This window comes from Cydia splendana, chromosome 1 (genome assembly GCF_910591565.1).
Source record: "Cydia splendana chromosome 1, ilCydSple1.2, whole genome shotgun sequence".
Taxonomy (NCBI): domain Eukaryota; kingdom Metazoa; phylum Arthropoda; class Insecta; order Lepidoptera; family Tortricidae; genus Cydia; species Cydia splendana.
In genome coordinates, this window is record NC_085960.1 from 10,586,469 (window position 1) to 10,614,247 (window position 27,779).

Consider the following 27,779-nt stretch of genomic DNA (forward strand, 5'->3'; position numbering starts at 1 on the left):
AAAATACCCTTTAAGGAATTTGTATATATAGCTTTATTTCAAAAAGTTATGTAACGAGTCTTAAGATAACAAGTGCCAACTTAATTACAAGGTACCAGTAAGAAGGGAACTTTGTATTTGAAACCAAATTGAAAAAAATATTATCTCGTCAGCTTAGATTAAAATATGTAATGTTATTTTGTCTATTTATTTCCTTAACTTGGCATTTTCTGATAGTATGAAAAATAATAGCAAAAAGAAAGTAAGTTAAAAATTTACTAGGTAATTTCCAACAAAATTTAGGTAAAATGGAATAAACGACAAAAGTTTTATATCTGAAATTAGGTAAATGATCATAAACGCCAATAGTTCACATTTGACAGTCAAGTAAATTTATCTATATGACATTAAAACCTATTATTCGGCCAAGTAAAAATAGTTAACCGACAGTGAAAGGTTAGTTGTCATAAGGCAAAATTATTCAAGTTAAGGTTAAGCTGAACTGGCAAATAAGTAAAAAACTCTAAGGTTCATTACTTTGAATAACTTTTCATCTATCCTCCACTTTTCAAAAATTTGTTGAAAACAAAGTCGTTTAGTAACTTAAATGTACCAGTGATTCTCCAAATCACCGACGGGATAAGCGACACTAAAGTCGTCAGATGTGTACGAAACCTAGTCCTTTCGATGCAGAAAAGTCTGGCGATTCCAACGATGTATATAACTCAATATCTCTGAAAATGTCGCTTATCCAATTTCTCCTTTCCAGCGTCGATATCAATCTTCTTTTTGATTTTGTCTCAATTCGTCCATCTATGAAAATAGTTTGCTATAGAACTGCGACATTCATATAATAGTCGATAGTCGCACGAACAAAGATATTTGAGTTTGGCGACAAAGGTTATAAAATTGCATTTTAGACATACCTACTTAAACTTAACTTAATATTTTTTTATAGAAGTCCCATCGGCAATTCCGCATTTGATGAAACATACTTTTTAACATTTGCGTATTTTGGGGCTTTCATTTATATTGTCCATGCCCTAAAATACGGGCATTTGGCCATTTTGCCCATTTTAAGAAGGAATCAATTTGACATTTAACCATTTTGGGATTAAGTTGGCTCAAAATTTAGGACAAATAAAGACAATGGCGTTATGTATGATATGCAGGTGCAATGATACCAAAACATTTTATTTTTTAAGAATAAAATTGCTCGACTTGTCCTGGGGATGGTATTGCCCTGAGTTAACGATTGTTGTAAAACAATTCTAAGAGTATCTAACCTATTCTATATCATCTTTTAGCTGCGACCATAGAGTTATATATTTGACAGAGGGAATGTCACTTAAGACAAACTGTGACACTGCAATGGCGGACGGTTTGAAAGTGTGCGTGTAGACGAGTGATACCATGTAGCACAAATTCTACCCTAACGATGAAACAATTAATTTCAATATCGTCCTTGTTTTCAAATATTAAAATAGGACAGTTTTACTCAATAAAAATGTGTGCACCTAACTGATTTTATAGGTCTTGAAAATGGTCATTTTCATTTAACTTGTACAAGTTAAGCGCGACTTAAGTCGTGTTTCAGTAACGTCTAACCGTTACATTCCTGACAAAATGCATGGGATTTGACATTGACCGTCAGTCTTGTAAACGATTGCTAACTGGCCGTTTAAGGTGTTCAATTGAGTGAAAATGCCCAAATGCTCATTGTTGCACAATTACTTTGAGCAAATATTATTTTCAATACCTAATGATATTTAACTTGTAACATATCTGGTTTTAAACAAAAAATAAATATAAGGTAAATGTACTAGTGCTCGACATGTTAATGCCCAATAGATGACACCTTGCTGTCACCTCTACTGACAATGACTTCAGTTTCAAGATGACATGTACTGGACTGGGACCGCGTCGAGCACCATGAGTATGTTCACCTTACATAACAAATTAACGTTAACTATCAAACATTATTCATGTAAACGTCTTTAATCTCCTTATTATTGGGAAATTACCATACCGACCTAGTTTGAAATGCAAAATCAATAATTTAGCTATTTACCTAAATATCCTAAATGATCTCTTTCATCTCTTATATACATAATGATTTAATAAGAAGGGCATCAATTACCCTACTTTCGGGAAATTACTCTATTCAACTTACTGGTCACACTCCTGTTTCGCATTTATAAACAATGAAATATGGAGATTTTATGTACTATACCGTGATAATTGATAAAATTAGCTATGAAAAGTAATTCCGTCAATTTTTTTCTTTCGATCGGTACAATTCTTGCAGGATTTAACTACGCATGCCGGCATATTTTACATTTTTCTTGGACAAATTTACTTCACTGACGTTGCGATCCGTCTGACGGCAAATTGGTGGATGAGGGCATTGAGATAACTGTCAATGTGTGTGTGTCACGCGTAAATACTAGGAAATTGGTGGATGATGGAATCACAGTTTTTGTCTTAGCAAAACTACGTCCGTAGTATTCTAGGTCCATGGCTGCGACATCTCTTATATTATAATCTCTGATTTAGTAGCCGCAATCCTGCCCGAGAACAAAATGCCCCAGTACCTCTGCCAAGTGTCGGTACAGTCGGAGCAAGAAAAGGCTCTCGCCAAGCTGCAAGCCGCCAAGGTGCGGAAGGAAGGCAAGAAAGGCAAGAACGCGAGGAAGATCGACGAGGAGGAAGACGAGCCGGAAATTAATATTGCCCAGATGAGGGCCAAAAGGTACTACTCAATATTAACCCTTAATTTGGCAGTGTCCAAAATACTGTACACAATCTTATACCCTCTTTTTGTATAAATCATAAATTATTATTTGCGTGTGTATATTTTTCTTAACCAGAATCATTGATCACTCTCACGGCCTTCCGTGATTTTTGCCAAATTAAAGGTTAATGTGTCTTTCACTTATGGCCCCGTAGGTTCGTGTTCTTCTCTCACTCTCACTGAGCGTAAGCCTGAGCGAGATGTATGTACCTGCTCGGGACCGCGGATATCATGTTTTTGAATTTTAATTTGTTGTAAGTTTTAACAAAAAAAACTAATCGATAAGTTCCCTCGAAAATAAAATTGCGCAATTTTAGAAGCAAGTTTAGAAGTTTAGAAGCAAGTTGCGCATTTTAGTCTCGTCTGGAGGTAGCCACTCAAGATAGGAACAAATTCCAATTTCAATATCTTCATCTTAAATCACAAACTAAACTATTATACGTGTCTTGTGTCGTACCTATATGAGGGACAAGAGGCTATTTTAAAGAAGGATTATGCCAGCATCCTATTCATTCGTAATTTAATATTGTTAAAACACTTCCCAAACATTATCATAAACAGTAATAATACCGTTGACAGGATATCAGAACTAACAAAGCCAGTGGTACCATTCTCGACGTCAAAGAGGGAAGTAGATCCAGTGTTGCAGAAGATATCATACTTCCAAACGAAAGTGCAGTACCCAAACGTATACGACTCCTCAATTGATGCTAAGAACTCCGCAGGTATTCTTAATGATTTTGAACCTTAACCCTTTACCAGGCTGACATTTCAAAAATGACAGTCAAAAGTCAGTCTATTTCATCGAAAATGGAATACATGTTTGAAGTGCCGTAGAGTGTTTTTTTGGTTGACATGTTTGGAAGGTACCAAAATAAAACCTAGTACTAAGCTTCCGCTGTTCATTTGTCGGCTATTTATGTATAAACTAAACTAACAATATAATTAATCATTCTCTGACTGAATTCCAACGATCAGATAGATCGACGAAATACATAGTTAAACTTTTGCTTTGCTATACCAATGAATAATTACTGTTTGATAAACAAGAAAAAGTCGCGAAATTCAAAACTTTAGGAAACTATTGGGAGCTACAAGTTTTCGCGCTTTCCGCGTATTTCTATAGGGAACTTAAATTTTTGCGCCTACCTACTATTTTCTAACTTGCCGCCTTTTTCAACGGATAAAATTGGTTTGCGAGACTCGAGTTTCATTTTTTAATCCATAAAAAGAAATACTGTAAGACTTATTTGAGCAGGTTTCGTGTCGGGAATGAAACTGCTACTTCCCGAGAACGCCGTGAGGAAGGATTACAAAGAATACGAAGAAGTCATCATACCTAAGACCGACCAAGCGCCGCTCTCGGTCGGCAACAACCGCGTGCCCATCTCCGACATGGATGAGGTAATGAAAAATTAACATTATTAAAACACATACATTTTGTAGTTTCACAGTGCCTAGATTTTACCTTAACCTCCTAAGGCCCAGAATTGCTATAGGTAGGACCTATATCAATTCTCCAGTTTGATGAAATTTAAATCATATTTAATTGGAACAGAGTCGCTTTTGCTTTGTTTCGTTCAATTTTCAAACAACTCAAAATCAACTCTAAGTCCTACGCTTTAGGTTCAAATTTCAGTGGCAAGTTTGAATTTTTCATTTGTATGGCTAGGCCTTAGGAGGGTAAAGCTGTGTTATTTATTTGAGTAACAAAATTAAATTAAATTAAATCCTAATATGGTCTAAAATGGAATTTCCTGACAAATGTCCGGACATCACCCTAAAAATCCAGACATTTCCTGGAAGCTCATTTCTCCAAACATGAGCCAAAGAGCCACTAGCACCTTAACTCACCATCATATTCTGTAGCTACAGCATAACCTTCCCTCTCCTCTGCCGAACTCCAAACATTTATCTAGTTTCTAGATAAATGTTTATAATATTAAGCATAATAGTGGTTAGTTGAGGTTACTAAAAAAACCCTTCGTTTTGGTGATAGCTGTAAGGTTATACCAGTTTTAGTTATAAATTAGACGTGTAGATTATATCTGAATAAACAACATTCTATTCTAATATAATCGCATGCTTTTACTCTATCTCCCTCTCTGACTTGATTGAAAGGATCAGTTTCATTTTAAATTTGTCTTTTTTTTCAGATAGGCCAAATGGCATTCGAGAACATCAAAGAACTGAACCGCATCCAGTCGGTAGTGTTCCAAACGGCGTACAACACGAATGAGAACCTGCTCATATGCGCCCCAACGGGCGCGGGCAAGACCAACATAGCCTTGCTGACAGTGGTGCATCAGATCAAGCAGCACATCGAGAACAACGTCATTATGAAGAACAAGTTTAAGGTAGGGGTCATTGATTGTTCACGCTAATTTTCCATTATAAAATACTATTAAAACCAACATAGCCTTGCTGACAGTGCTGCATCAGATCAAGCAGCACATCGAGAACAACGTCATTATGAAGAACAAGTTTAAGGCAGGGGTCATTGATTGTTCACGCTAATGTTCCATTATAAAATACTATTAAAACCAACATATCCTTGCTGACAGTGGTGCATCAGATCAAGCAGCACATCGAGAACAACGTCATTATGAAGAACAAGTTTAAGGTAGGGGTCATTGATTGTTCACGCTAATATTCCATTATAAAATACTATTAAAACCAACATAGCCTTGCTGACAGTGCTGCATCAGATCAAGCAGCACATCGAGAACAACGTCATGATGAAGAACAAGTTTAAGGTAGGGGACATTGACTGTTCACGCTAATGTTCCATTATAAAATACTATTAAAACCAACATAGCCTTGCTGACAGTGCTGCATCAGATCAAGCAGCACATCGAGAACAACGTCATTATGAAGAACAAGTTTAAGGTAGGGGTCATTGATTGTTCACGCTAATATTCCATTATAAAATACTATTAAAACCAAGATAGCCTTGCTGACAGTGCTGCATCAGATCAAGCAGCACATCGAGAACAACGTCATTATGAAGAACAAGCTTAAGGTAGGGGTCATTGATTGTTCACGCTAATATTCCATTATAAAATACTATTAAAACCAACATAGCCTTGCTGACAGTGGTGCATCAGATCAAGCAGCACATCGAGAACAACGTCATTATGAAGAACAAGTTTAAGGCCGACCTTAAACTTGATGACCCCTAGGTCATTGATTGTTCACGCTAATGTTCCATTATATGATCATGTAATGTTTTCATCTACCCTCATTTTGTTTACTCTTTTTTAAATACCTAAAGATACAGACTATAGATTACAGCTCGTCGATTGCACTAAATCGTCAGTTACGTTAAATCGTTCGCTTCTTTTTATACATAAACATACATGGACCCTGAAAAGGGTGTAGCAAAACAGGAAGTTTATTAGGGCGAGCGAAGCGAGCCCTATCACTATTCGACGAACTATGCATTCTTGTGGTACACTTTACGGAAAAACTACTGCACTGTTAGATTTGAAATTTGACATAGTAATGTAAATTCATGTCTAGATGTGTTATCAAACATAAAAATATAATTTTATAAACCTAAAAAAATAAAATAAAGTAATAACACTTTGTATTACTACTAGCGCCATCTGTTGGCAAAATAATGAATTATCTACTTCTCTAACAGATGGCGTTACTAGTAAAAAAATAAATAAATATTGGACATACAAATTGACTAAGCCCCAAAGTAATCTCAAGGAGGCATGTGTTGTGGGTACTCAGACAACGATACCTATGTGGTGTTTTCAATTTCAATAATGTCGATGGCGCTTACGCCATTAACAACGATGAATACAAAAGTGGGTTAAAATTTTGGATTTAGACCCACCTCGCTTCGCTTGGTTTGACTCCCAATTTAGCAATTAAGTTTCTGTGAATACCTACTAGAACAATCAATCTTGGTGTATACCTATTCACTGCGGAGGTCAATTTTGGTTTTGTGACGCTGATGAACTGATCAATCATGTTGTGTTAGCAAACTTAAATCAGGGTATTTTTAGTTCGAGAAACAGTTTTGGCGCCTTTAATTTATTACGTAAGACGATTTTGGGGTGGAGGGGGGTCGAACATATCTTATTTTTTCTTACATGGGGGAGGGAGGGGGTTTTCATAGTTCTTACGTAAGATCACAAAGATGCGACTTTTTATTTAATTTCTATGAAATTATTATTATTATTTTTTTTTTTTTAATTTATTTAGAAAACAAACAGCCTTTTACAAATAAGTCTTACAAAAATTATTAAAAATAGGCCTAAAGTTTCATATATTACTAGGTTGACTATTACAATAAAGGTAGTAGGTTACTTAATTATAAATTACCCGAAGGTATAGTTGTGAATACTACACGCAAATAAAATAAGAAAACAATGCAAAATATAACTAAAAATATTATGTAAACCTGTGTTGTGTACAATAAAGTGATTACTACTACTACTACTATAACTAAAAACAAATTTTTCAATTACTAGAAAACAAAATATGCCGAACTTTGTTCTTGAAAACGGACAAACTATGAATAAAAATGTCTATATCATTAAGCGATTCATTATACATATTACAAGTGCGCCTAAAGAAAGAATTTTTAGCATACTGTGTGCCACAGGAAGAAATAGAAAAGGTAGGTTTAGAACGTGAGTGGTACCGAGAAATTTTGAAGGAAATGTTTTCTAATAGTGGGTTGGAATCTATATGATTTCTAATAATTTTAAATAAGAATAAAATATCTAGATATGCTCTTCTTTTTTCCAAAGGAGGAAGACTATGTCTAGCTGCTGACGAAAGATAGTCACAGTTATAGCGGCCGGTTCTATAATCAAGGGACTTACAGAAAATTTTCTGAATCCTTTCAAGTCGAGACTTATGAATACCGAAATGTGGGCTCCAAACAACACTGCCAAACTCCAAAATACTACGGACGAAAGAGTAATACAAGACTTTTAACGTGAACGTACTTTTGAATGGTTTACTTAAACGCAAGATCATGCCTAACTTTTTATATGCTCTCGTCACAATATTATCTATATGTTCATTAAAGGAGAGTTTAGCGTCCAGAGTAATCCCTAAATCTCGAATCGACGACACACGTGAGACACTGCTACCAGCTAGTTTATAATCAAAAGTGATAGGATTATGTTTACGGGAAAACGTGATAGTATAGCATTTCTCAGCGTTTAGAATTAAATGATTTCGCTGACAATAGTCCTCAAATTGTGACAAATCGGATTGTAACGCAACACAATCATCATAATTTCTAATAGTCTTATATATTTTAGTATCGTCTGCGTAAAGAATGTGGGAAGAAGACTGAAAAATAGTATCAATATCATTCACATACAAAACAAATAGAAAAGGTCCCAGGTGCGAGCCCTGGGGAACTCCTGAGGGAATGGGTAGAAACTTTGACCTATAGCCCTTGAGTGCAACCGCCTGACTTCTATTACTAATGTAGGACTTTAACCACCTAAAAAGGTCACCGTGTATACCGATCCTGAAAAGCTTCTGAAGTAAAATAGAATGATCTATTTTATCGAAGCATTTAGAGAAATCGGTATACACGGCGTCAACTTGATAACCGGCATCCAAAGCATTAATAATATGGTCGGTATAAGTGACTAGGTTAGTGTCGACGCTTCTACCTTTGAAAAAACCATGTTGGTGCACAGAGATGTGTCGCGAGACTACAGAAGTAATTTCATTAGTCACAATTTTTTCAAAAATCTTAGCGAATACACAAAGTTGCGATATTGGTCGGTAAAGCTTAACATTATGTTTATCGCCGCCTTTGTGCACCGGTGTAATGATAGCCCGCTTCCAGGTGCTAGGGACGATGCCTTCATTGAGAGACTTTCTGAAAAGCTTAGCCAAGGGAACCGCGAGCTCAGCGTAAAGTTTAGAAACTAAAAAAGGGTGAATATCATCAAAACCTGCGCCCTTATTAACACATATGAGTTTTAGATGCTTATATACTAAATCATCAGTAATATTAATACTAGAAATATCTACAGGGGTGGAAGAAGACTGAGGAGATGGAAGTCGTGATTGATTACAACCAGTAACAAAGACTGAACTGAAATAGTTGTTAAAAAGATCACAAATAACGTCACCTTCGGAGGTGGATCTATCATCATAATACATATTAGAAGGTATCTCATTTGCAGGAAATTTTGATTTGATGAAACTCCAAAAATATTTGGGCGAAGAAGTAATTTTCTTTTCACTGAGGGCAATATATTTAGTATAACAATCTTTACTAAGTTTCTTTTCTCTTTTCCTTAGTAATTTAAATTCAGCATAATCGATAGCGTTATTGTATTTTTTCCATCTAGCATGAGCATTCAATTTGTTTTTAATAATTTTAATTAATGGCCTGTTATACCAGGGAGGATACTTAGAAGTCGAGTAAACCTTACGCTTTGGAACGAAATCATTAACTAACGAATTCAAAATTGTGTAAAAGTAACTTGTGGCACTTTCCGTGTCAATGTCATCGATAATAGACCAGTCCACATCGGAAAGACCTTGCTTTATACTATCAAAGTTGGCTAAATGATAAAGATATTTATAATGCGCTGTGGAAATTATGACGTTTAAAATACATAATAATAATACTTCCACACTATGCTATCAAACACGGTGCAGAGTTAGTTTAAACGAGCTCAAGTACCTTTGTACAGGTACATATATCACATTCAAAAAAAAATTTTTTTTTAAATAAGCACTAATACAAACCAAACGTGTAGGTACTCAATTTTTCCTTTAGATTCTTATGTAATATATGGTAATATAGGGGAATGGGAGAAGGAGGGGGTCAGCCTATTCTTATTATTTCTTACATAGTGGAGGGAGGGGGTCAAAAACTGGCAAAAATTGTCTTACGTAATTAATGAATGGCGCCTTTAGTGTTACTATTGCTTGGAACTTCTAAAATTATAAATAAAGATAAGCATATTAATACAAACTTCAGTGACTTAGGGCCGACACACGACTGCAACTTGTATGGGAACTACACGCCGACTGCACGCCAATTGCAACGACGGCGTGCAGTTCAACAAAATGACCCAGAACCCTGGCAGTTCCTAATAGTGGAACTCAGGTTTGGTGCAACTAAGGCACATTATGTTTTGGTCATCCGACTCATCTTGATGAGCACTTAGGAGAGTTAGTTCCCAAGATATTAGAGGTAGAGGTGATGCTGAACCCTGGCAGTACCTAGTGGAGCTCGGGTTTGGTGCAACATAGACACACGCTGTTGGTCATCCGACTCGTTTTGATGAGCAATTGGGAGAGCAGTACCCAGGATAAAGCGGATGCTGAACCCTGGCAGTACATAGTGGAACTCAGGTGGTGTGTAGCATAGGCGCACGCTGTTTTGGTAATCTGACTCGTCTTGATGAGCATTTGGGAAAGCAGTAACCAAAATAGAGCGGATCTGAACCCTGGCAGGGTACTGCCATTGTTCCATTAGGTATAATGGAACTCAGGTTTGATGCAAAATAGACACACATTGTTTTGGACATCCGACTCGTCACGATGAGCACTTGGGAGAGCAGTACCCAAGATAGAGCTGATGCTGAACCCTGGCAGTACGTAGTGGAACTCAGGTTTGTTGCAACATATTAGGCTCACGCTGTTTTGGTCATCCGACTCGTCTTGATGAGCACTTAGGTGTAGTACCCAAGATAAAGCTGATGCTGAACCCTGGCAGTACCTAGTGGAACTCAGATTTGGTGCAACATAGGCACACGCTGTTTTGGTCATCTGACACGTCTTAACGAGCACTTAGAAGAGCAGGACCCAAGATAGAGCTAATGCTGAACCTTGGCTGTACCTAGTGGAACTGTGTGTGTGTGTTTATGTGTGGAGCAGTGTGATTACCGCCAGTAGGTGTCCAGACGGGATAGATTTTCCCTGAATTGTGTGGTGTGGACGCAAAAATAAATTCAAGGACATTGGCTCGCTGACCCAACATTATGTAGGAAAGCCAGTTGGCATCCTTACAAAAAGTACTGGGCGACCGTGTAGGATCTAATAAGCGCTTATGAAATTGTATATTACGTGTGGATGATATTGGCAATTTGATTTTGTCGTCTGGAGACGTTTTTAATGGACAAAGTAAAAGCTGTAACAAACAGGCGTACTTGACAGCAACCGGGGTCCGGTTAGTATTTGTCTTTCTTGCTATCACTTATAATTGCGTTCTTAAAGGCCGTAACACACTATCGCACCGTACCGCGACCTTGGTGCGGTGCGATAGTGTGTTACGGCCTTAACTGACTTATTACATACCCACCCACTCGATCGAACATGAAATAAACCTCGGATTGGATCAAAGTCGCGGTCCGGTACATAGGTTTAGGTAGAAAAACTCCGCGAGCCCTTACAAAGCTCTGCTTTTTGCTAGTAATATCACAAGTTCACTCATTAAGTTATTACATATAATATAACTTACACTTAGGTACTAGACATGTGCGCCGCGCCGCCGCGCCGCCGCCGCCGATGATTTTTCCACGCCGCCGCCGCCGATAAATTTGACCGGCGTATAATCGGCGTGGGAATTTTTTATACCTATCGTGTCTTATTCCATGTTGCGTAGTGAGTAGATAGTGTCAGAGGTATAATTTAAAGATCCTTATGCTTTTTCGCTTATTATTTGCCAGTGAACCAAATTAGCATCATTTTTGTCGTTGCGGTGTTAGCCGTGATAACGATTTAGCGTTATAAACAAGATCTAGTTTCTGGATCTCAGGTTATTAATTGATATTTTATCGCACAGCTTTTTTGTAGAACGCATTTTGTTTTACATCAATAGTCTCTTGATTGACAATTTAATCAGTGAACTAAAGTCAAGAAACTAGCAGGTTCATATCCTAGGACAGAAACATGCTATTTTCTTCATAGAATCACCAGCAAGCTGTCACCACGATTATAATTGCATATTTTATGATTTCTCGTGTGATGCTGGTGATACGCATAAGGGTAACATTCCATTTCTGACCGCAGCTGCACTACTAGTACGAACGCGTCGGTGTTATTGTCAATTTCTATAGTATAATGAATGGTAGTGCTGCTGTCGTTGGAAATAGACTGTCACCTTAAGGGTCATCATATGATAGACATGATTTGATTTATTTATCACATAATATACAATTTCATTTAAAATTACACACCATCAATTCTTAGTCATTTTATGGTGATTATTAGCTTCTTCTACTTAACAATATATATTTCAATCAAAATTATAAAAGTCAGGTTAAAGCTTCGTAATGATTAATGAGCTATACCTTAACCTATACCTACTTATAGGAACTTAAATCACCAAGTATCATCACTAAGCTAGCAGTAAAGAAAACAAAGTAGACCTTAATATTCCATAAAACGGGACACTTCAAAGACATTCTGTTGAGCGAATCAACATGCCAGAGACGTTTACTTTCGAAAACGATGACACCTTTATTCTAACATACATTTCTGTTAAACTTCAGTTCAGACAAATGTAAAGTATGTAGTTCATCATAGACGTGTGCGCCGCGCCGGCGCGCCGCCGCCGCCGGGCTTTTTCGCCACGCCGCCGCCGCCGATAAATGATCGGCGTGAAATCGGCGTGACCTTGAGTGTTGTTAATTAGCTATTCCAACTTGGTTTTTGGATTACTATCTGGATTTTTTTCATTATATTGTAACAGTTGTCAAATTTATACCAATTATTTATAGAATGAAACAGAATTAAAGTTACTTTAAACTGAGTAATCCTCAGTATTCAGCGTCGAGAAAGATGGGAGAGCGATATATGAAGTAGTATGTTTTCCTATTAATTGTGAATTCACTTTCAACTCTTAATTTGGATTTTTAAATGAAAAACATCGAAATGGCGGCTCTTTTGATGAAAACTGAAGATGAAAGTTCTAGAGAGGTCTTAACATCAACCATTTAAGACCAAAGTAATGGTAGTAGACAGAGCAAACATGCTCCCAGTTACCGACGCACTCGGCGATTACAGAAAAGCTAGCTAGTATATGTTGGGATATGCTAGTATATGTTCGTTAAGGGCCACCCCACATCTAGCGTCTTTCGAGCGTCGGCGTCTCGTCGGCGTCTACAACTCTATGGCCCTGCTCGACGCAACGTCGACGCAACTGCGCAGCGACGTCATTTTCCATAGCGCTGACCGACGCCGACGCCCGAAAGACGCCAGATGTGGGGTGGCCCTAAGGGGAAAGCGACTCGCAAGCAAATTCTAAACCTTCGGCTCATAATAGAAAAATGATATGAATTCAACATCCCAATGTAAGTACATGTGCTTTGTCGACTATCAGAAAACTTTCGACTGCGTAAGGTGGGAAAAACTGGGGGAGATACTAGAGCTGAACTTGCGAGTCCCAAGCCACCTTATAGCCCTACTGCAAAGTCTCTATGGTTCTGGTTATGGAACGGTGACCATTGGAGGCGTCACGTCCAAGAGCTTTAATTTCCAGAAGAGGGTACGACAGGGATGCACTATATCTCCCATACTATTTAATATATATGGGGAGTATATAATGCGACACACCCTTGAAGGTTGGGAGGGCGGTGTGAAAGTCGGAGGAAAACTTATTTCGAACCTTCGCTACGCGGACGACACCACCCTCCTTGCATCGTCCGAAATGGAAATGGCAGAAATTCTCAAACGGCTTGAAGAAACCAGCCGCAGAATGGGGCTCGAGATAAATGCAAGAAAGACGAAACTGATGATAGTGGACCGTTTTGGTGTTGAGCAGCGTACAGATGCATTAAACGCTTTCGAAACCGTAGATCATTTTCAGTACCTAGGCTCGGTGATCACGAATAAAGGGACCTGTGAACCGGAGATACGCAGACGTATCGGCATGGCTAAGACAGCAATGACCCAACTCGGCAAAATATGGAAAGGCAGGAACATTTCGAACCGCACCAAAATACATCTCGTCCGCACACTTGTCTTTCCCATATTTCTCTATGGGGCTGAAACCTGGACGCTGAAAGCCGCTGATAGGCAGAGGATCGACGCTTTCGAAATGTGGTGCTGGCGCCGTATGTTAAGGATTCCTTGGACAGCCCACCGCACAAACGCCTCGGTCCTCAAAGAACTCAGAATGGAGAACACCCAACGTCTGTCCTCTATATGTCTACACCGTGTTGTTACCTACTTTGGCCATATCACACGAAGAGGGGCCAACAATTTAGAAAAACTAGTGGTCGAGAGTAAAAGACCTAGAGGACGAAGTCCAAAGATATGGTCGGACCAGATCTCCGAACAGCTGGAGCTACCTGTTACCACCGCCCTCCATCAAGCCACAGACCGAAAAAGTTGGAGGCAATTTATAAAGCGCAAGTGGAGTCACGATCCTCAGCAATGGGGGAGCGATTAAGAAGAGAGATATGTTGGGATGATAACCAGTGCCGGTGGTTGCACCGCCGAGATACGCCGCAGAGCTGGCATGGCTAAGAGTACTATATGGCTAGCTTGGACAAGATCTGGAAGAACAGAGGTATTCGACGTGCAACTAGAGTTAGACCGTAAAAAGTCTGCAGCGATTTTGATAGCCCACGCAGTGCGTGTCATTTTAAACGTCAAACTTCTATGAAATGACGTATAAATAACACTTACACTGCATAGGCTATCAAATCCGCTGCAGACTTTTATTGGTGCGACTATATGTAAAGTGCGCTTGGTACGAGCTCTCGTCTTTTCAATATTCCAGTATGGTGCCGCAAAGTGGAGCCTCAAAAAGTGTGATGTGCAAAGGTGCTTTTGAGATGTGATGTTGACGAAGACTGCTGCTTCTACCTAGGACAGCTAGAAGAACAAACCCCTTAATTCTTAGAGAGAATATTGCCACTCGGCTATCCATGGGCGAGCCCTTAGATTCTTCGGACATAATTATTATGCTGTTTCCAACGTATAAATGGATGAATGAATGAATGAATGGCGAATGGCAAACATGCTCGGAGTGGAGCATGTGTGAGATGGTCGAACGTTGTGAAGAAGTGTACAGATGTGCAGTCCACACGGCTTATGGAGACAAATTACATGTAGTGATCCTCAGCAATGCTCAAACGCAAAAAACAATGAAAAAACGAGGAAGAAGAAGATACATCTCAGTGAGCCTGGTGCTTGTACGACAGGAAAACCATTAAAGGAAGACATAATAGCAGTCGGTATGTCTAGCAAATTTCAAGGATATCTGATGTTCTATTTCGTTAAAGTACGTCATTTTAAAAATACGATAACTTATGGAAAGCATAAAAAAACGGAGAGTTATAGATCGGATCGTAGGTCATTGGGACCAGTACGGTTACCATCAGTTTGTCACTGACATAAACGCCGTCGAGAACGTAATTTACTGTCTATACATCCCATTTGCACTAATATGCGAGTGCGAGCGAGATGTATAGAAAGTAAATTACGTTCTCGACGGCGTTTATGTCAGTGACAAACTGATGGTAACCGTACAGGTGACCGCTTACAGCAAGCCAGTTACTAGGGAAATCAAGTTATTATACCTATCCTATATTAATTTACAAACTCTATTTTACTCACAGCCTATTCATAACTATACGTAGATTACGTAATTCACTTACCAGCAACCTGAATTGATCAAATTTTCAAGAAAAACAACAAATTAATGATTTTTCTTAAGGAACCTAAAAGTCAAGGTCACGCCGATTTCACGCCGAAAACACGCCGCCGCCGCCGAATTTTTGGCAAACGCCGCCGCCGATCATTTTATAATCGGCGCACACGTCTAGTTCATCATTATTTCGTAACAAATCCTAGGTAAGGCGATAGCGGCTGGGAAAAGTCAATATAGATTTAAGAGATATAAATATGGTTTAGGTTTGTTTCGTCTGGTTCCCCGTTAGTCCAGTGAGGTTTTTCCTAGTTCGTCGGTTTCCCCGTTCGTCCGTTCCCCTTCTGACCGTTTCCCCGTTCGTCCATGTCTCCGTTCGTCTGTTTCCCCTGGTTTCCCAATTCGTCCGTGTCCCCGTTCGTCCGTTCCTCTTTCGTCCATTCCTCCCGGTTACCCCGTTCGTCCGTTCCCCCTTCGCCGGCTTATCCTGGTTCTTGCGATCCCCCACCCCGTCCCGTCCCGTTAGTTTAGCTTTCTGTAAGCCTGTGTGTCTACTAATACCAGATATCCTTATCAGCGAAGTAAGGGCAGCAATCCAAACACAAAAAAGTGATAAAGCTCCAGGCGATGATGGGATCTCCAACGAAATATTGAAATATACCATTAATGACATCTTAAATCCTCTTATTCGTCCTCCTATTCTCTTGTCCGTGTGGTGTCGGGCGAGAATAACACCACCTCCTTTCTTCCCGTAAGGCGAATAAGGGATTACGGCTGAAGTATGTCTTCCGAAACACTAAGCCCTGAGACGCTGACATCCAGTCTCTCCGAAAACTAACAATAAACCCGGATCTGGAGCCACCGTTGCGGCGCAAGCCAGGCACCTGCGGCCAAACCGGCACCACACGTACTGACTTGTCATTCCTGTGGACCATGTCGGGGAGGAGAGAGAGGGTGGTACGGGTTCTGGGCAAGCCCGTGTTGCCATAAAGTCGTCTGTCCCAAGCGCAGCAGCATCCGCGGAGAGGGCACTTCGCCCTCCTGCCATGCAGGGGGGAAACAACACGGGGAGTGGCAGTTACCGGTTATAAGTCCGCACGAATAGGAGTCGCATGTGCGGGCGCCAGGGGTCACTCCCGACAGTAGGAGGATCCATCGAAGGTCCACTGATCAGTTACCGCCTGCTTCAAGTTGAGCGATCCTCGACCAATAAGGTACTAATCCGCGTTAATTTGTTCTGTCTGGGTGAACGGGACACAAGCTTTACAGCTGGACGTTGACCCTGTAACACCAACCACCTGCTCAGAACGGAAACAACTTTTAAGAGCTACAACAATTCTTTCTACATGCGCTACGCGACATGGAATGTCCGAACAATGAGGACAGGTTTTCCGAACACCTGCAAAAATCTTGATTGCGCGCAAGATCTGCGCAAAACATGAAACATTGACACGCGGAACTGAACAGGTTCAACGTCGATGGATTGATGATGAAGGCTCTTTGCGCAAGGCTAACTACACTTTTTACTGGAAGGGCAAAAGTTCTTCGGAAACACGGGAGCATGGGATAGGATTTGCGGTCCGTAATCATCTTCTTGATGCAATAGAGACACCAGTAGGTGTATCCGAGCGCGTCGATACGAAAAGCAACTATGTGACTCTGAGCTCCGCTTATGCACCGACGCTCAACTAAACCCGAGGCCAAGGACCAATTTTATGACCAGCTCGATAAAGTAGTTCGCGAGGTGCGTCCATCCGATAGGCATATTTGGGCGACTTTATGGCTAGGGTCGGCAGGATAATACTAACTGGCCCGATTGCCTAGGTGCGAATATATCGATAAATATAAGTTCTCAACACCTAAATGGAGTCTGGCGTGGAGCAGTAGTTATAGGACTGGCCTACATCCAGCAGAGGAGTAGAACAGTTAGGTATAATGAATGTGAACCTGGCCATCCGTTTAGACAAACCACTTAATGGAAGAATAGAAATAAAGGAACTGAGAAATTGAGGACAAGTCAATTGACGAACTAGGAAGTTGACGTACTGGGAAATGGACGAACAGAAACTGACTAGACGAACGGGTAATAGGACGAACTGAGCAATTGACGAAATGGGAATCAGACGAACGGAGAAACTGACGAACCATGATATTGACGAACTGAGAACTGGACGAACGGAGACCGACTAGACGAACGGAGAATCGGACGAATGGTGCAGAATTGATAAATATATTTTTTTTTGTGTTTTATTTGTATTCCGCTTACAAAGTAAAAATACTGCCTGAAATGTAGCGTTTTAAAGTATCCTTTTTATTTTAATATTCAAACATACCGTTGCTAACCGTTAGGTTGGTATTGGTAATAAATGGTTGCCAAGTGACATGATGGGATATAATTTTCGGCAATAATTTAGAAAACACTTATAATATGTTTTGAGAAATGTCAGAAGGCTTTAATGTAGAGTTTCTACAGCCACATTCTCATGCAGTATCAAAAACTATGCCACGCCGATTTTACGCCGATCACGCCGCCGCCGCCGGTCAAAAAATCATCGGACGCCGCCGCCGATGATTTTGCCATCGGCGCACATCTCTATTAGGTACTAATAGTTTTATTGTATGGGAAGTTTCATAGATCTCTCCTGCGTGACGCGTAAATCAGTCTGTTAACTGTGGATGTGCAACTGGCCTTTAGACTGATTTATTAAATAAAAAAAACAACAGTACATATGTAGGTGTTTATTAGCCACACACGAGTGTTTCAACCTAACATGGGCCGTCGTGTGTCTTGTAGAGACCGATTCCCAAGCTGTCGCATTTCATCAGACACTGTGTGAGATAATTGCGATAGTTACTGGCACAGAAAGGTCTGTACGGAGGATGCGGCCGCGGACAGCGTCTACGACAATCGACATCATCAGGGCCATGCAAGCGTTTTTTGTGTTTAGGTATGTATTTCGGGCCAGGATAATGATACTTGGGCGTGAATTCACAGACAATTCCACCAATTAATCCGAATAAAATCACTGAAAATAAAAAAATAAACAACGTGAGTTCAAAACAGTGTGAGTTTCTGTAATTGGCTTCCTGTTTTAATCTTGTTGTCTATTGTAAGTTTTAAAGCTGTTGTTTCTCCTAACATAAATAAACAAAAATAATAAAAATTGCATAAAGAGTTTGCCCTTGTCTAACGGTTTCCATCGGTCCATCTTTTACCTATGGAATATTTCTCGCTCTTAAGCAAAAATAATTGAAATAGAGGCATAGTGTCAAAGTAAATTATGTATAGTCAGTACATTTACAGGCATCTTTCGACACAAATGATTAACACATATGACGCCATTTGACTTTGATCCTTATTTTTTCACTGATATGTGTTAAATTTGTTAAATGTCAAAAAGTATCGCCATCTACTCGACGATAGGCCAAAGGTATGGTGCCATCTTTTCGAGCGATGGCGCCGTACCTTTGGGCCTACTCTCGAGTAGATGGCGATACTTTTTGACATTTATTTAGCAACAAAAAGTAATACCACTAATACCAGATATATATATTATATTATTTATTGGGTGGCTTTTAGGCGGCGGGATAATGTGACTCAAAAATCTAAAGAAACTGCAACGGGAATATAAAATATAAATGAAATAGGTACCTATCTTAATGTATTAAAAAATACTTTTCTGAAAATCTACAAACAGATTCATTGGCACCATGCGTTAGACCACGTCTACACGTAAAATATAGGGATAGAACAACAAAAACTCTGAGCTATACTTACACATAACGACGAACTTCATGTTGCTTACCTACTGGGAGCACAGTGAGGAACTAAGCCATATCATTGGACTTATATACAATCACACGAGTACCCTCCTAATGGTATTGCGGTTGCTTGTAATTTTCATTTTCTGGTTAGCCCGTTACTAATTACAATTAATCAATTTTTCCTAACATACGTCCTTGTTTGTATATTTCTAATTAAACTCTGTAGTCGATTAAAGAACCGTAGCTCTTATGAATTGACAACATTTAAACGAAATTTACCTGACTCCTAATTGTTTAAGTTTAGGTTCTATGTCAAGTTTAGTATGATTTTCAACAAATCAAAGATGTACAGATAGATTTCATCTAATTCGGTTCAGCTGTTATTGATTTCCCATACAATCCTAGTCAAGTCTTCCGCCTGCTCTGCTATTATTATTATTATTTTAAAAAGTTTAAGAGAAAATTTCGCACATTCGTACTTTTTAGGAAAGCTGAGGAACTGAGGAACTTATTTATTTATTTATTTATTTATTTATTAGGTTCGCCAACAGGTGCAATACAAAAAATACTTATAAATAACAAGTTATAAAATAATATTGCTAGAGTATTCACCCAATTACAGGCAAACACGGCATGCTTGTAACAGATATTGCTTACATATGTTTTTTATCCTAAGTACTAAACTAGTAGCTACTAAATATATATATTATTTTGTACGCAAAGTGTCATACTTTTTTTTTTAAGTAATGCCTTAAAATGTTACAAAGTCTTGGGAAAATTACAAAAAATTGTGACTTCAAATCCTTTTTTTTGGAAAATTTTGGAAAGTTTTGGCAATCTTCTTTATTTCACGTAATCAGTAGTTTATTGGCTATTAGATGAATGCTTTTTTTAATTCCAAATTTGAGTAGTTTTTTCACAATTACCACTTTTTAGTCGACAGGCGGGTTTTTTAAACAAAAAACTAAAAACTCAAATAACTTGAAAACCAATGAGTTTTGACCCCTGGTTGACTGGACTTAAATCATTGCAAATGACCCATAGAATAACCCCTTTCAAGGAATACGGCGAATTTCCAATCACCCTGTATAAAAGTAAATAAATAATGTGTACTACTACTCTCGTCTTCCACAAGCGTCTGCGTTTACGACGCTGGGGTGGCCTTTTCTGTACATTATGTGTACATTTTCGGGTAGTTATAACATTTATTGATTAACCAACCAAATACAAAACCACCTGGATCTGTCACTGACCGACCTGACTTTAACCTACATTATTTGATCATGTAATGTTGTCCTCTACCCTCAATTTGAGGGTAGATTTTGTTTAATCTTTTTTAAATACCTAAAGATACAGACTATAGATTGAAGCTCGATTGCACTAAATCGTCAGTTAAAGCGTTCGCTAAATTTTATACATAAATATACATGGACCCTGAAAAGGGTGTAGCAAAACAGGAAGTTTATAATATTACAAGCTCACTTATTAAAGTTATTAAGTTATTACATATGACTTACACTTAGGTACTAATAGTTTTATTGTATGGGAAGTTTCATAGATCTCTCCTGCGTGATGCGTGTGCTTTTAACTGTGGTTGTGCAACTGGCATTTAGACTGATTTATTCAATAAAAAAAAAACAACAGCACATATTTAGGTGTTTATTAACCACACACGAATGTTTCAACCTAACATGGGCCGTCTTGTGTCTTGTAGAGACCGATTCCCATGCTGTCGCATTTCATCAAACACTCTGTGAGATAATTGCGATAGTTACTGGCACAGAACGGTCTGTACGGAGGATGCGGCCGCGGACAGCGTCTACGACAATCGACATCGTCATAGCCGTGCAAGCGTTTTTTGTGTTTATTATTTAGCCGTTGCGGGCCAAGAATAAATTCACAGATAATTCCACCAATCAATCCGAATAAAATCACTGAAAATAAAAAGTAAACAACATGAGTTCACAACAGAATTCATAACAGTGTGAGTTCCTGTAATTGGCTTTCTGTTTTAATCTTGTTGTCTATTGCAAGTTTTAAAGCTGTTAGTTCTCCTAACATAAAAAAATAAAAAATTGCATAACGAGTTTGCTCTTGTCTAACGGTTTTCGTTAACAAAAAGAAGCTCTTAAGCAAAAAGAATTTGAAATAGAGGCATATTGTCAAAGTAAATTATGTAGTCAGTACATTTACTGCCATCTTTCGACACAAATGATTAACACTTACATGTGACATTATCTATGAAAAGGGACTTTATTGTCGATGGCGCTTACGCCATTATTAACAATGCTCCAATTTAAATACAATGCCGCGCGCCGCTATGCGGCGTATGCGCCATCGACAATAAGGTCCCTTTTCATAGATAATGCCCCATATAACGCCATAAATGCCATTGCAGTAGGTAAATGTACTGACTACATAATTTGCTTTGACAATATTCCTCTATTTCAAATTCTCTTTGCTCTAAGTATATCTTCCAATCCAGTTTGCGCAGCCTACGGATGCTGATGTACTCGTACGCATTGTAATCGACATCTATAAGGAAGTCTCCATAAATGACGCCTCCCCCTATTATAAGCAAATTAAAGAGTCACAAGAACCTAGCCGCTGAAAAACAATCAAAGTTACGCTCTCATTTTAATTTAAAACTACATGCTGAAATAACATTAAACGTACCAAGAAAATTCAAGTCACAGGGCATTGTTACTGCCTTAAAATAGAAAATACAAACTCAAATTAAAAACTAAGCTCAAAAATAAACTATAAACAGAAAATTTGCCCGAATTCGCCGTCTATTGGCAGCGTGCCCAGAAGGCTGGCAGCATTGCCACGTTGTATGGCAATGCTGATCCGCTGCGCTTGATATGACCCAGCCCTCGGTCACGCGTCAATGTACTTCCCAAGTAGCATGGAAGTGTCGGCAACATCAATATAGCAGCCAATTAAGAACTTAGAGTGATTTAAGGGACGTATAAGAGTGTCAGAAAAGATTTAAGCTGTATAAAAGGTACTTTACAGACATTATACAGCTCAAGCTGTATAAAATCATTATAAAGGATTCTGCGGAAGCATGGGGTGCTTTATCAGAATATAAAAAATCTACTATAAATCTAAAAGTGTTGTGAGAGACTACAAGCTAATTCTATCGTAAAAGCTGTATACAGGCTGTATTGTAGTAACACTTGGCACTTTTAGCTATACAAAAGTATCTGTCAACTCCGTTTTAAAACATTAAGTGTTGTGAAACACTACAAGCTAATTTTATCGTAAAAGCTGTATACAGGCTGTATTGTAGTATTACTTGGCACTTGTAGCTGTACAAATGTATCTGTCAACCCCGTTTTAAAGCTATTTCTTATGGCGTAATCTTACTCTCCTATAAGAATAGTAGTTGTATAACTTCTGTCTGTAAGGGTATTATAAAACCAAAGGAATAAATGGCAGCTATAGTACAGCTTTTTTCTGTATTACTGATAGAGTCGCTTATAACAATCATTTGGCGTAATTTTACACTCGTATAAGTATAGTAGTGTAATGATTTCTGAAAATAAGTGTATTATAAAACTAAAGGAATATATGACAGTTACAGTACAGGTTTTTTATTTGTTATACGGATCTCTAAAGAGAATTATAACTTATTTACGGAGAACCGAAATACAGCCAAACGAATACAAATATTCTATTATAAAGCTGTTTTAGTTACAAAAGCTGTAAAAGGCACTCCATTTATTACACAGCACAGCTACTAAGATTATAATGCTCTCCAACTATCCTGTAGGCTGTTTAAAAATTGTCGCCATTTTACAACAAAAAAAAAAGTATTTGTACATATAATTAAAGAAATACTTGCAAATATTTAGCAGACTAACGGCGTGTTATGATTACCAGCTAAAATAAATTGTTTAGCCTTAGAATTAATATTTATAAATATTTTTGATACTCTAACCTTAAAAACAAACAGTAACTTTACCGATTTTTGATATTTTCCTTATGGTTTCTCTGTTATTTTGCAGGCGCGTAAATATTTTGCCAGAAAAGATACACAGGTTCACAATAAATAATAATCCGCACTTACCAATAATGTAATATTTCATTCAAGTCCTGTATAATATTTACTTTTACTTTTACCATCCACTATAACACTTTATTGTCGCCATTACTATATTACGAATGAACAAGATTAAGACATTTTAGTTTCTTAAATGATTATTATTCTCTTGTAATTCTTTCTTATAACTCATTTAATACTTATATTCTTATATCGTACTTATAAGAGATTATCTGTAGTGTTAAGGTTTCCTGTTACACCGAAATATAGCTGTAATGCAGCTATTATGCAGCTTATGTATTGCTTATACAGCTACTCTACAGCTCTAATAACGCCAAAGGCTGTATAATTTGGGCCCTTTTTTTACTTATAAGGGCTGTATAAGCGCTTATACAGCCTTTGTACAGCCTAACTGTACAGCTTATAGTATACAAATAAACTTTAATATAGCTTATATACAGCTTGCAATGCTACTTGGGTTATTACTTATAATCCAGTAACTATGTCGAATTTTGTAACCTGGCTCTTTTTCGTCAAATCCGGTAGTTCTGATTTTTTGCAGACTTATTTATGATGTTGGCCCAATGAATAATACAAGTTTGTGACTTCGAGCGCCGAACGCAACTTTGTCAAATATCGAAAAACCCACGAAAATTTCGGTTTTCATTTAGATATGGGCGATTATAACCCTAAAGGACTAGTTTTTGATAGTGCCTTCCCATGGTGTTTTTAAAGTGGACTAAATTTGCTACAATACGAGTCTAGAATTGTCTCTGTACATCTAGTAGTTTCCGAAATAAAACCTTTCAAAATTTATAATTTTTTGAAATTGTATTCGTAGGCTAAGTATGTGCAGTGAGTATGCACTTTTGTCTCAGGCGATGCCGCTTGGCACAATTGTTTCTAAGGTCAAACAAAGCTGATTTGAGCCGGTAGACACGAGATCGTGCCGTGCCTACCCCCCAAAAAAGGGGGGGAAATACTCGGCTCCCCAGGTGCAATCTATGCTATATTTCTTCCTGCTCTTAGCAACTAGGGCTAGTTATATATCATTTTCATATAATTTAAGGACGAGCACATTATATTTATACTTTTAAAACGCCAAGTTAAGTGTTTCTTTTTACATTTTTAACCTTTGACTTTGGCCATAATTACATTTCTATGGAAATCGTCACTCAATCCGCTACATATTTTTCCAAAAAAATGTATGACTGCCTGCTTAGAAGTGATACTTTATAGAATAAGAAATCCCTAAATTATATGAAAATGACATATATTTTGCCCTAGTTGCTAAGAGCAGGAAGAAATATAGCATAGATTGGACCTGGTGATCCGAACCTTGCGCCTACTTTTTTGGGGGGTAGGCACGGTACGATCTCAAGCTACCTGGCCAAATCAGGTTTGTTTGACCTTAGGAACAATCGTGCCGAGCTGCATCGCCTGAGACAAAAGTGCATACTCACTGCACTTACTTACCCTACGAATACAATTTCAAAAAAATATAAATTTTGAAAGGTTTTATTTCGGAAACTACTAGATGTACAGAGACAATTCTAGTCTCGTATAAACGTCCTGAGAAGGCACTATCAAAAACTAGTCCTTTAGGGATATAATCGCCTAAATCTTAAAAATCCGAAAATTTCGCTGTTTTTTCGATTTTTGACAATGTTGCGTTCGGACCTCGAAGTCACAAACTTGTATTATACATTGGGCCAACATCATAAATAAGTCTGCAAAAAATCAGAACTACCGGATTTAACGCAAACGCGAAATGTATAAAGTTACTGTATTATTATCACATTTCTACAAAAAATGGGACGTAAAGTAGGCCCTTTTCGCTTGTTCCTTAAAAGGCATATATTAAGGTCAGGGCTGACAAAATGGAATAATTATTGAGCATTTTATATTCGTTATTAGTCCATTATTATTTATAAATATGTTTAAAACTTTATCAATGTCAATCAAACTTTATTAAATAACTTTAAAATCATAGTCTATAGAGACAGAGCAGCCATTCTCTAAGTGTGTTCCGCGGAACCCTAGGGTTCCGCGACACCCCTGTAGGGGTTCCGCAAGAATTTAGAACACTATGCTTTAGTCGCCTCGAAAAATTTTACTATGCATAAAACACACTTCTAAAAACTATTGTTTTATTGTAGGGTTCCATCAAGTATTTCGCTTTCCAAAAGGGTTCCGTCAAAAAAAAAGATTGAGAACCGCTGGACTAGAGACAACAGATGTTTGTAATAGATTTTATGGCTAGACTAGGTACATAATTTCTACTATGTTGTTCCATTTTATTTTTATTACAAAGTTTTGCAACAAAAAATAATACCAGATATAGATATAGGTATATAATATTACTTATTGTATAAAGGCGGCTTTTAGGCGGCGGGTTAATGTGACTCAAAAATCTAAAAAATCTTCAACTGTAATATTAAATAAAAATGATATAGGTACCCAAAGTATAAAAAAATACGTTTCTGAAAATCTACAAACAGATTCAATAGCACTGTGTAAAATAGAGGGACAAAACAACAAAAACTCTGAGCTATACTTACATATAACGACGGACTTCATGTTGCTTACCTACTGGGAGCACAGTGAGGAACTAAGCCATATCATTGGACTTATATACAATCACACGAGTACCCTCCTAATGGTATTGCGGTTGCTTGTAATTTTTATTTGCTCGCTACCCCGTTACTAATTAGAATTAATATTTTTTCCTAACATACGTCCTTGCTTGTATATTTCTAATTAGACTCTGTAGTCGATTAAAGAACCGTAGCTGTTATGAATTGACAACATTTAAACGAAATTTACCTGGCTCGTATAGTTATAAGGTAACTTAAGGAAGCTGTCCCAAGTAACACACAAGCAGGATAATAGAGTAAAATTATCATCTTATTCAAATTATCATTGCATAAATTTTGTGTATGAGCGGTGGAAATTACTAAATTCGGAATAAAGAAATATGTGGGCCTAGTGGGGCCTATATACCAATTAATGCTGAATAAATTTCGCATAGTATCGGTTTTGCATATTAAAACTGAATATTACTTATTTCTTACACAGTTAGTCGGACATTATTCAGCTTAAAGCATTTGTGGTTACTAAAAGCTGAATAATAGCGGCATTAGCAGCAATTAGCTGTATATATTTTGTGTTGTGAGATATTAAGCAGACAATATTAAGAAAAATGTGATAGTGGCTACTAAATGCTGAAAAGAAGCGTCGGTGGAGACTTTCAACTGTATAAAAGCGGTTGCAGTTTCTGTTTTAATGCTAGTTTTTTAATAAAGGTGGACGCTATTACTGGAAGCTGCAATGAAATCCAAATCTTATTTGTTATTCAGTAGCTGCATATATGGGTTAATTATGGCTTTTATAGATATAACGTCTGAATAATAAATACTAAAACAACACTTATACTTACTTAAGTTATAGCGATTTTAGTACACATGTACTATATTTTCTTGCTAAAATCTGCAAAATGAACGCAATGACAAGCGCTATTCAAACTACTGCTTAGTATCAACAACTGCGCGGTGGAGAGGGTTCCGTAGCTTTATACACGGTCAACGGTGCTCCTTGAGCCGGATTGCCTTGAGCTTGAGCTTGTTTTTAGGGTTCCGTACCCAAAAGGTAAAACGGGACCCTATTACTAAGACTTCGCTGTCCGTCCGTCCGTCCGTCTGTCTGTCACCAGGCTGTATCTCACGAACCGTGATAGCTAGACAGTTGAAATTTTCACAGATGATGTATTTTTGTTGCCGCTATAACAACAAATACTAAAAACAGAATAAAATAAAGATTTAAATGGGGCTCCCATACAACAAACGTGATTTTTGACCAAAGTTAAGCAACGTCGGGCGTGGTCAGTACTTGGATGGGTGACTGTTTTTTTTTGCATTTTTTTCCGTTTTTTTTTTCATTATGGTACGGAACCCTTCGTGCGCGAGTCCGACTCGCACTTGCCCGGTTTTTTTATTTTATTTTGAACGCCTCTTGCGTATTTATTTTTTAATCCAATCATTATTAAAAAAATCGAGGTTTAGTTTTCTTAACAATTCTTTTCGATTGGTTATTTTACGTAAACAATTACTAGCTTCCATCGTAAACACTGTTAACGGACCATTTGCATACCTTACTGTAACGAGATAAGGTTTACCAATGGCCATTCAAGGTTGTTGCTAGTTGGCAAACAAGGTGTCAAATGCTAGTTATTGATATTGTTGCATTAAAAACTTGTAGACTGGACTTGGTATGTGAAAAATAAAATAATCACCCCCATTAAAATATAGCGAAATCGGTTCTCCTGTCGATTTTGAACGTATCGTTTTTAGGTTTCAAGTGGGTCTACTCATACCCATCCCACACTATACTCGTACTCATACCTAAACAATACTGCCCATACCAAACCATTCTTGTACTCATACCCGTGATACCCGCTACTAATATACCCGCACCTTCGCACCTATACCATATTCATACCATACTCGTAACCATACCATACTCATACTATATACATCTTCGTACTCACGTCGTACATCTTTGCGTGTACCTTTACCTAGTACATATTTGTC

The 27,779-nt window shown here is 38.0% G+C and overlaps 1 protein-coding gene and 1 long non-coding RNA gene across 5 annotated transcripts in view; one reads left to right on the top strand and one right to left on the bottom strand.

The window, feature by feature from the left end:
- LOC134794726 (activating signal cointegrator 1 complex subunit 3) overlaps nt 1-27,779 on the top strand; it is a 74,754-nt gene that overhangs the window by 4,043 nt on the left and 42,932 nt on the right. For 2 of the 4 annotated variants that reach the window (XM_063766512.1, XM_063766518.1), the window contains exons 6-9: nt 2,536-2,731; nt 3,353-3,498; nt 4,032-4,177; nt 4,930-5,130. In XM_063766512.1, the coding sequence (XP_063622582.1) occupies nt 2,536-2,731; nt 3,353-3,498; nt 4,032-4,177; nt 4,930-5,130 (689 nt within the window). Of the gene's footprint in view, nt 1-2,535; nt 2,732-3,352; nt 3,499-4,031; nt 4,178-4,929; nt 5,131-5,584; nt 5,663-5,828; nt 5,929-27,779 lie in introns of those variants that run through there. The other 2 variants (XM_063766532.1, XM_063766525.1) reach the window with 2 other exon arrangements.
- Nucleotides 20,788-26,057, bottom strand: LOC134795565 (uncharacterized). The gene is made up of 2 exons (XR_010144829.1): nt 25,752-26,057; nt 20,788-21,076 (listed from the first exon to the last, which is right to left on the bottom strand). It is a non-coding gene; the product is annotated as an uncharacterized LOC134795565 (long non-coding RNA).